At 35.7% G+C, this 11,033-nt stretch overlaps 1 protein-coding gene across 3 annotated transcripts in view; it reads left to right on the plus strand.

Moving 5' to 3' along the window:
* LOC109393965 (S-adenosyl-L-methionine-dependent tRNA 4-demethylwyosine synthase-like) overlaps positions 1 to 11,033 on the plus strand; it is a 225,135-nt gene that overhangs the window by 164,508 nt on the left and 49,594 nt on the right. For all 3 annotated transcript variants that reach the window (XM_019663723.1, XM_019663725.1, XM_019663724.1), the window contains one exon: positions 6,268 to 6,378. In XM_019663723.1, the coding sequence (XP_019519268.1) occupies positions 6,268 to 6,378 (111 nt within the window). The remainder of the gene's footprint in view (positions 1 to 6,267; positions 6,379 to 11,033) is intronic.

The following is an 11,033-nucleotide window of genomic DNA, read 5'->3' on the forward strand; positions in this document are numbered from 1 at the left end:
GGTTGAGCTGTTGTTCAGCATCTTAGCTGTGGAGGGCAGTGTCACTGGCCCTCATATGTGGGATCCGAACCAGGGCCTTCTGGTGTCCCAAGCCAGTTCTTAACCATCGCACCACTCGGCTGGCCCTGTTCTATAGGTTTTTAAAAAAATGTAACTAGTAATCCTGTAACCCTTCTCTTCCTCAGAAGTAAGCACTGTTAATGGCTTGGATATATTTTCTTTTATGATTTCTTTTCCTGTTGAATCAGATTGTCTTCACTGAATCATAATTATAACATTGTCTTTGAACTCTTGATCTGCATTTTTCAGTTCATTAAGATTTAAATTGGTTGGTTATTTAATTTATTTTTGGAGTAATTCTATAACAGTTTTCCTGCACACCTTATTTAAATATAAAAAATGCTTCATTTGGCTGCATCGTGAGTTAAATCTTTGAATTTATTTTCTCATTATTTGCTTATTTGACCTATCATATTGACCAATTTTGTTTTATTTCTCATAAATTGTATAAAACTTAGTTAATCAAAGCCATATCAAGAATAGACATGGTTTCTAAGGACTCTAATAGATTGCCCAATTTCTAGTAGAGGCATTAAATGTTCCTTTGCATTTGGAAACAATGTCATCAATGAGGGATTGTTTTAATTTTGTTTTTGTTTTTTTTTAAGTAGTTTAGATTTTTTTTTTAAAGATTCTATTGGGGAATTGGGAGAGGGGAACAGACAAGTTGCTGTATTTTTGTTCTTCAGTCTAGTTGTGGAGGATGTCCCTTCACTGGCCCATATTGGTATTATCATTCCGCTCTTCCCGGGTGAGGCATTTGCTAGCCCGCCATTGGATGGCCACTCACGGCGGCTCACGGCAGCTCACGAAAGCACATGCTCGCTGTTGGCCAGCCCCACTGCAGCCTACGCCGTAGCCTCATGACACCCCAGCTCCAGGTCGAGCTGTTGTTTACCATCTTAGCTGTAGAGGGCACCAGCATCACTGGCCCTCATGTGAGATCTGAACCGGGCCCTACTGCTCAGAGCTGGCATCCCAAGCCAACTCCTAACCAACACGCCACTTGGCCGGCCCTAGATCTAATTTTTTGACAAGCGTAAAATTTGTTCAATATTGAATTTGGATTTTGTAGATTGATGAGAGAGCAAAAGGCAAAAGTGGTAGAGTCTTACTTCTGCTGGACTTCTGGCTCCTCTCCTCCTTCAGTATTCCTATTGTTGCTGATTTCTTTTCTGACTCTGGTTTTGTTTATTTACTAGGTTAGAATGTAAATTACACAACAGTCAGTACTTTGTTTGCTCTGTTTGCTGCTATAACTTTAGCACCTAGAATTATGCCTGGCATGTAGAGGAATCTAGTGACTGTTGATTGAATTGATGCCTCTAAATGATGGAATCTGTGGAGCTTCTGATGGTGGTGGTAATGATGGTAGCTGAAATTTATTCATACTTTTCGAGGTGCCAGGCCATGTTCTGAGTCCTTTATTTCTTTTAGTTCTTTACAACAATATTATAAGATATAGGTATTATTACTTTCCCTACTTTACAGAGGCGCAGAAATCGTTTTTAAACTCACACAGTTGACTCCAGAGCCCAGTAGCTTAATTACTACTCTACTCTTATTCTCATCTTATATCTCTTCCTCTTTTCTCCTCTTCTTCCTAACTACTCAGGCCTGTTCTACTTTGCATCTAATCCTTTTTTCCCTCAATTCCCTTTGATAATCATTTAACATTTACCTTTGGAATTTTGCCCTTAATTTCTACTACATGTATTTTCAGTCCATGCATTGCTTCTCTCCAAGAAACAAACACAAATTAAACCACAAATTTGAAATCTGTCACAAAGATCCAGTCTAAATTGTAGAGGTTAATGTCTACATCTCTTGCTGCATAGCCCAGCTGCACATTCGGTGTGATGTTCCTTTCAGACATCTCTTCCCTACCCCTATATTTTTGGGTTATGCCCACCACTGGATGGAAAATCCTAGACTCTCAAATTAAACAACAAATACTTGAAATTATAATATGTCAACTTCTTGACATTTTTTACAAGTCATATTGTGACGTTTTACAAATCACATTATAGCCTGAACAGCAAGTAACTAAACTGTTTGCCTTAATTAAATATCTTGGTTCTCATTTTTATATTTTGTAGTATTGTACCATCTCTGTCCCTACTAGATAATATGCCACATTCAGAAAAACCTGCAGTAATAACCGATGTAGAACCCATGCAAATTAAAGTTACCAACTGAATCCCCAAACTGAAAAAAAAGGTTGCTTTCAAATTTAATTAATACAATCCAGTTAGTACTGCAATTTTCTTCTTTTTTTTTGCAAAAACAAATAAAGTAACAGGTTTTTTTTTTGCAAAGGAAATTGTATGTAGCTCTCACCTTTCAAACCATATTTGTACCCAGTTTTTGTTTTAATCTAATTTAACTGGATTCTTAGCACCCTTTTCTTCTTATATAGACTTTAAGGAACTGATTTAACTGTTTTTAAACAGACTCTAAGTCTCTGAAATGATTTCATTCAGAAAGGTCTCCACAGACACAGGGAAACCCAGATGTGAAGTTGATAATTTGAAATTAAATATAAGCAAATCAAATCTAATAACATTCCTTTTTGAGTAATCCCATAGTGTTCTCTTTGTCTTTGGCAATCTGAACATAAGTATGCTATATATTAAAAGGTAAAATTACTTATTTTCTCTTCATAAAAACATATGAAGAATGTGAAAAGGAAAGCCATAGTGTGGATGAAAATATTTCCATTACATTTATAGCAGAGCTCTTATATCCAGAATATATAAAGAATTTAGAAAAAAAATCACAAGAAAAAGATATCCCAACAGAGGAATATTCAAAATACTTGAACAGGTACTTCACAAGAACAGAGATCCAAACGGCCAGAAACCCACTCAAGTTTGTTCATAGTCAGGCAAATACAGACTAAAACAATGCAAGAGAGGCTAAAATTTAAAAGACTAACCAGCACCAAGTGTTGCTGAAGGAAGAACAACTGGAACTCTGATACATTGCAGGTGGAAGTGTGGTAAAATGACTTTGGAAACAAGTGTGGCAATATCTGCTAAAGTTGAGTGTAAACACAGCCTCTGACCAGTATTCCCACTCTTAGGTCCATCCAAGAAAAAACGTGTGCCCTTATGCAGCAGGAGTCCAGTACAGTGACACTCATAGCAACATAGTTTTCTAAGAGACTCAGACTGGGACCAAACAAACAGCTTCCACTAGTAGTGTAGTCATAAAATGGTGTATTAAACACTAATGAAAATATATCGAAGCTACATAAAACAGTGTGGATAATCTCACATACATCAAATTCCGTGAAAGAAACCAGACATAAAAGAATATATGTCACAGTAGCATTTCATACAATTTCCTAAATCAGGCAAAACTAAACTCTAGTGTTATATACGTAAGAGATAACAGCATTTCTTTTATAATAGCTAAAAAGTAGAAATAATCCAAATGTCTGTTAGTGGGGAGAATGGTTGAATAAATTGTTGTATGTTCATACAATGGAATACTAAATAAAGAAAATGAACAAATCTCAATATGCAGACGTAGATAAATTAGAAATACAACATTGAATGACAGAAGCAAGATATAAAAGAATACGTGGTTCCATTTATATAAATTTCAAACATAGGCAAAAATCTAAACCATAATGTTAAAGTCAGGATGTTAATATATTGGGGGCACAGGGAGTGGATGGTGACTGGATGATGGGCGTTAATTCCCTGAGCTATACATTCATGTTTTATGTACATTTCTCTTTGTATGTTTTATTTCACAATTTTAAAAGTTTAGCCAAGTAAGAGACAGCCTGGCCTGGGTTGATACCCCTTGGGTTCGTATCCAAGCTTTGCTGCTTTCCAGCTGTGTAACTCTGGGAAATTTATTTAACAGTTCTTGGCCTCAATTTCATATTTGTAATGTGAAGATAAAAATCAAACCTATTTTGTATGAATTGTTGTAAAGATTTGACAAATGCTGGAATTTTAGCTAAGCTATTAAGCACTTACAACAACAGCTGGCACGTAGTAGTAAGTGCTTACTGCTCACTCCTTCTGTTGTTACATTTGATATCATTGCCAGCTTATTTGTTCAAAGGAATTTTTAAGCTGTGATTGGAATTATATTCATAAACACATCATGGCTCTCCATATAGGCAAGTTTTTGTTATGATCTCTCGGAAAAGTTTATTTTATTCACTATCTGTGTTATTTCATTAATTATTCATTAGGTATTTTATAGAAGTATTTTACAATTTTCAGTAGAATTTTCTTTGCCTTGTGTTCTGTAGTTGCACATATAGTATATAGGTAGCATATAATTCATTTTACACAAGTAGAAACTAAAAATAGAGAGTTAAAGATAGCTAGCATGTGGTCTGGGATTCATTCTGGCGCCAGAGTCCACATTAACCCCACTACTCTATGCTAGGAAAGCCGTTCATTTTTAAATTTTTATTTGGTAAACTTTTTCTTAATGTACTTTTAGTTAATTTCCTTAGATTTCCAAGAAGCCAGTTGTATCATTTGCAAATAATTATTTTTTGTATACGATCCAATAATTCTCATTCTTGCCTTGTTGCTTTGATTTTAACTTTCAGAGACATGTTTATAAAAATAATAGAGTGGACATTCTTCTATTAGTCTAACTAAATGGGAATGAATGCCTCTATTTTTTAAACCATTAAGAAACATTGACTAGTGACTGGAGAGTGTGTGTTTTTTTGTTTTGTTTTGTTTTAATAACTTTATTTTTAAAACAATTTTAGATTTACAGGGACTGGAGAGTATTTTATGTTAAGCATGTGTTTTCTAACTTTTGAATTTACTAAATGGTTTTTGATATGTTTATTCTGGATGGCTTTTAAGCTATATCAAATGTCTTTGTGTATCTGTACAGATGATGGCTTTTCTGTGTTGAACTATTAATGTGATAAATTGTATTAATATATAGCCTAATATTGAATCATCTTTGCATTCCTAGAGTTTTTAACGTAGAGTTGAATTTTATTTGGTAAAATTTCTGTAAGATTTTTGCATACAAGTGAGATTGGTCTGCAGTTCTCTACCATTGTTGTTAGGTTTTAACATTGGGTGAATTCTAGCTGTGTAAAGGGAATCTGGGTGATTTCTGTCTTTTCATGTATTATATGCTGCACTTTAAAAATACTTTTTTGTACATTTTTCTGGTATGGCTGCCTAATACTGTTCATTAAATATCTCTTGGTTTTTTTCATTAAAGATCTCAAGTGTTTCTTCTCTTTTTACTACTTATGGAAATCATGAAACATGAGAAAAATAGAGAAATTGGTATCACTTTGTTCCTCTCTCAACTCACTTTGTTTTCCTTTACAGTATTTTGAGTCTTGCTACTTAAAGCATGGTCTGAGGTTTAGCATCATGGGTATTGCCTTGGACCTTACTACAGGTGAATGGATGTGATCACGTACACATAACCACATGCATCAAACCACCTTTGCCATATTCTATTGGTTATAGACAAATCACAGGTCCTGCCCCCACCATTGCTTTAGATTTTAAACTATCACGAATAATGTTTTTCTGAGATGTTTGAGTAAGTCTTAGAACTTTTAATAATTTGTCTTGGGTTCTGGTAGGGAGCTACAAAGTCAAAACGTATAAACTTTTTGAAGGCTTTGATGACTATTGTTTAATTGCTTTTTAGAAAACCAGTCCCTCTTTTGGTTACATGGTAAACAAAAAGCAACATTGACAGTTCATAAATGTGCTTTTTCTGCCAATAATAGATCATTAAATAATGAGGAAGCAGGAAAGAGGACAAAAGTAATTAGAAATTCTTATCATAAACAACTTGAGCTACCTGGAAGCCTGAAAGTTATTTGAATTAATTTTTGACAGTGTAAAATATCATTTGCAAATAATTATTTTTTCCAATAATTTTTGTTCTTGCCTTATTGCTAATTCAGTGTGTATTTGTCGAGAAATGTTTGGGTATGTAACGTGTTAGATATTGTGAGTGAAAGAAAAGAAATATGCCAATGCCTGTGCCTTCATGGGGCTTGTGGAAATCTTAGTACTTTGTGTACACTTTTTTCATCATGCTACAAAATATACCTTCAATTTATAGAAGTTCATGCTGGATTTCATCTTACCTGGGTTCTCTATGGGTTAAAGAAATTTGAAAGTCTTCCTAGGTGTGACTTCTACCAGGATAACAAAGTTGGCTTTTCCTTTGTTTTAGCAACAGCGTACTGTGTACAGACTGACTCTAGTGAAAGCATGGAACGTGGATGAACTCCAAGCCTACGCTGAGCTGGTGTCCCTAGGAAGTCCTGACTTCATTGAAGTGAAGGTAGGCCCCAGCTGGCCACTGCTGTGCACAGTTCCTATGATGCTTTGTTGACCATGGTGAAGTTAAAAATCTTTAAAGCTCTACAGGAGGTCCCAGATGTTTTATTCATTCAGAAATATTAACGAAGCACCTGGCATTTTTCTAGGCATTGGGGGTAATAGCAGTAAAGACTAAGCATTTGTTCTCACAAAGCTTGTATTTTAGTGAGAGGTAGACAGTCGACACAAAATGAATAATGAAAAACTATATTCAGTTGACTCTTGAATAATGCGGGGTTAGGGGCACCAACCCCCTGTGCAGTTGAAAATCTGTGTGTAACTTTTGACTTCCCAAAAGCTTAACTACTAATAGCCTACTGTTGACCAGAAGTCTTACTGATAACACAAACTGTTGATTAACACATATTTTCTATGTTTTGTTAAATAATGTATTCTTATATTATGTACTGTATTTTTAAAATAAAGCAAGCTAGGGAAAAGAAAACGTTATTAAGAATGTCATAAGGAAAAAAAAAAAAGAACATCATAAGGAAGGGCCGGCCGAGTGGCTCATTGGCTAAGAGTTGGCTTGGGAGTACCAGCTCTGAGCACAGGGCCGCCGGTTCAGATCCCACATGAGGGCCAGTGACACTGCGCCCTCTACAGCTAAGATGGTGAACAACAGCTCGACCTGGAGCTGGGCTGTGGTGAGTCGCTGGCAACAGCGTAGGCTGCAATGGGGCTGCAGTGGGCTGCCGTAAGCTACCGCAAGTGGCCGGCAGCCAGTGTGAGTGGCCAGCAGCTGGCATGAGCTGCCGTGAGCGTCTGTCCAATGTCTGGCGAGCAACTGCCTCACCCGAAAAGTGCAGTGATCACAATACCAACATAGGCCAGTGAAGTGATGTCCTCAACAACTAGACTGAAGAACCAAAGGACAGCAACTTGTCTGTTCCCCTTCCCTGATTCCCCAGCACTGTTCCCCTACCCCAATTTCCCAATAAAAATCTTTTAAAAAAAAGAAAAGAATATCATAAGGAAGAGAAAATACATTTCAGTATTTATTGGTAAAAAATCCACCTATAAGTGGACCCGTGCAGTTTAAACCCGTGTTGTTTGAGGATTAACTGTAGTAACATTAATATACTGAGAAATAAAATAGTGTTTAGTGAGTAATTGATTGGCTTTTAAATAAATTTTTATTATGGAAAACTTTAAACATATACTGAAGTAGAGAGACTGGTCTAATGAACCCCATTCATTCATCACCCAGTTTCAAAAATTATCAACTCATGTTTTATCTATACCCCTATCCATTTCTCTGCTGTTACTCTATTATTTTGAAGCAAATCCCCACACTATATCCTTTTTCCATAACTGTTTCAAGATACATCTCTAAAAGATATGCACTAATTTTAAACACTTATTCAGAATACCATTTTTATAATTTAACAACTTTAACAATAATTTTTAAGTACTGAAACATAAAAGATTTTAAACTTGACCAATTATTTCAATAGTATTTTTGAATCTGGATCCAAATAAGGTCTATTCATTATAGTGCAATTATTTTTCTCTTAAATTTTTTTAATCTATTAGTTCCTCTTCTATATGTATTTCCCCCTTATAATTTATTTTGTTGCAGAAAATGGCTAGTTCCCCATATTTTTATTTTAAATTTTGCTGATTGCATTTTCCTCTACCTCATATATTTCCTATGGATTGGGAGTTGAAGACCAAGAGATTGATCAGGTGTGTGTGTGTGTGTGTGTGTGTGCATTTCAAGATTATTTCATTGGTGGTATTCTATAATTCCAGCAAGAGGCATGCAATGTCTAGTTATCTGTGTCATTTTTGCCAGTGTTTCTTTGGGGTGGATTCCTATAAGTGGATTGATGAATCTAAGGGTACCGTATTTTGCCACATATAATGCACACTTTTTTGCCCAAATTTGTGAGGGAAAAATAAGGATGTGCATTATATGTAGATAGTACTAATTCTTTATCTATATAAATGTTTTTAATTTTTAAATTTATGTTTATGAGTTAAAAGTGTAACTCTAGGAATCAGTAACGATATTCGTATGCAAAATAATAGCCTGGAATACAACAATCGGTTTTCTTGAACTTATGACAAACTTGCAACGACGAAGAGTTCTTGGCCTTCTATGATGTGTAAATATTGTACATTTGTCACCAGTTCATAAAATTTCTTGTATCGTATATCTGTTCTTGTGTTTTGTAATTATTGGTTACATAAAATTTCTTGTACCATAATAGGTTACAAAATAAGTGCTAAAATCCCCTTAGTACAAAAGGCAAGTAAGTACCTAAATGCAAACAAATAAAAATTTGAATTAAAAAATTAAAACAAAAGATGTTTTTCCCTGAAAGTTTGGGCCAAAACATGGGTGCCCATTATACACAGGGGCACATTATACTTGGCAAAATATGGTAAATGCATGTATTGTTTTGCTTGATATTGTGGTTGGCTGTTCTAAATTTCTTAAGCAGGAAGGCTTTTCTGAGGAAATGACTTTTTCAAAACTGACACCTAAATACTAAGAAGCAAGAATCAACACCACATGCAAAGGCTCGGGATCAGGGCATCCTGGCAATTGGCACAGCTAGTATACAGAGGTCCTGTGTAATCTGTGTGGGGAGGTTGGAGTTGGCAGTGACATGAGATAAATCGCAGAGGTGGGCTGGGGCCAGATTTTGTTAGGCTTTTGAAGCAAGGATAAGAGAATTGGATTTAATACTAAGTTTCTTGGTAAGCTTTTCTCTACTATACTAGATGTATTATGAAAGGGCGTTAAGCTGGAGAGTGACGTGATCTGATTTATGATTTTAAAAGATCACTTGCTGCTGTTGAATGGATTATAGAGGGTAGTAGTAGAAGTAGGTAGACCAGTTACAAAGCTGTGGCCTACTCCAAGCAAGAGAGGTGATAGTTTGGGAGAAGTCATTGGTAATATAGTTGGAGAAGAGTGACTGCATTTGGGATAAATTTTGGAAGTAGAACCAACAGAACTTGTTGCTAGATGACATGTAGGGAGTGAAAGAACAAAAGGAATAGAGAATAGCACTGGTTTTTGGCTTGAACAGTTGTGTGGATGTGGAACAGTTACTGAGATGGAAAGACGAGTGTAGGAGGGAGGTTAAGTTTGGGGAGTAATTTCATGAGTTCTATGTTGGCCTTATTAAATTTAAGGTATTTTTTTTAAATATCCAAGTATAGGTTCAGATAGGTCATAGGTTATATAAGCCTGGAGGTCAGGGATACGGCAAGGCTGGCAATAGTACAATAATTTGGAAGTCATCTGTGTGAGATGAAAGGTAAAGCTATGGAGTGTTAAGAAGCAAATGGCTTTCTTAAACAACTAAGAATCCACAAAATGAGAGAAAATGACTGGAAAATTCACCCAACCTCTGAAAACTCTACTCTTCAGTTTCTGTTTATGAAGCTGAATGCACTCTCTGTCATTAGAGGATGTTTCAGAGTTTTACAGCTGTCTTTTAGTAAGTTTGGCTTTCTGAATTACTCTGGAGGGGTTGGAGGTGGGAACAGATGAAATACTGCTGTCTGAGTGTGTGGCATTTTATCTTGAGCCAGGTGAAAGACACTCTTTTCTTTGAAATTGCTCTTAATAACACTAATGATGCAAAGATGCAAACTACATCTGAAATATATGTGTTGACTTAAGAAAACCTTGCCAACATCAGGGATTAGTGGTGTTTTAATTTATGATTTAGCTCTTAAAGAATCCTGCCTGAAATTATGTTGTAGTAAAACCTTATAAAGCAACTTGGTTGGATCACATGGTCACCGTTTGCATTTTTCTTTTATTTCCTTTTTTCTTTTCTTTTCTTTTCTCTTCTTTTCCTTCACATCCCTTCTCCCTTCCTCCCTCCTGCTTCCCTTCCTCCCTCTTTTCCTTTCTTCTTTCCCTCCTTTGCAATCATGTTTTCTTTAATGAATGAGATAGTTTATAATCTGAAAAGAATCAACCAATATATTTTTTAAAAGAAAGATGGCTACTGTGTAAACAGTGTAATTCTCTGACGGGTATTTTTTAATTGGGCAAACTAGTAGCGTAACTAGGAAATGGATAAAGCCTCTGTCCATATCTGAGATGAAATAATGACCTAGTTTCTCTCAAACAATATTTCCATTTTACTATTCTATCCCTCCATTCAACAGATATTTTTGAACTCTCTCCATGTGGTGCGTCTTGTCAAGCACGGAGATACAAAGTTTGATATGGATATGCTATTTGGCAAATTGATGTCTTATTGAACAAAGCAAAGTCTACAAAAGTAATAGAGCTACATTGAGGATTTTATTTTAAAATTCTTGGAGAAATATGTAATCTAATCATAATATAAATGTCTTATTTAAATGATAAAATATGATGTAGTAGATAACAGCTTGTGTTGTTTTGGGACCAAGCATGGTAATGTCAGCTTGTCTCTTACAGAAGACGTGCAGTATCACCGTAGGAAGGACCTGGGCCACTGGGGATTGGGTCCTGTGCTGGGTAAAATTCAGCTCTCCTTTGTCTAACAAGTTAATGAAGTATCTTCCTTTTATTTTTTTATTTTTTAAAGATTTTATTGGGGAATTGGGGGAGGGGAACAGTGTTGGGGACTCGGGGAAGGGGAACAGACAAGTTGCTGT

Source organism: Hipposideros armiger, unplaced genomic scaffold, assembly GCF_001890085.2.
Source record: "Hipposideros armiger isolate ML-2016 unplaced genomic scaffold, ASM189008v1 scaffold_400, whole genome shotgun sequence".
Taxonomy (NCBI): domain Eukaryota; kingdom Metazoa; phylum Chordata; class Mammalia; order Chiroptera; family Hipposideridae; genus Hipposideros; species Hipposideros armiger.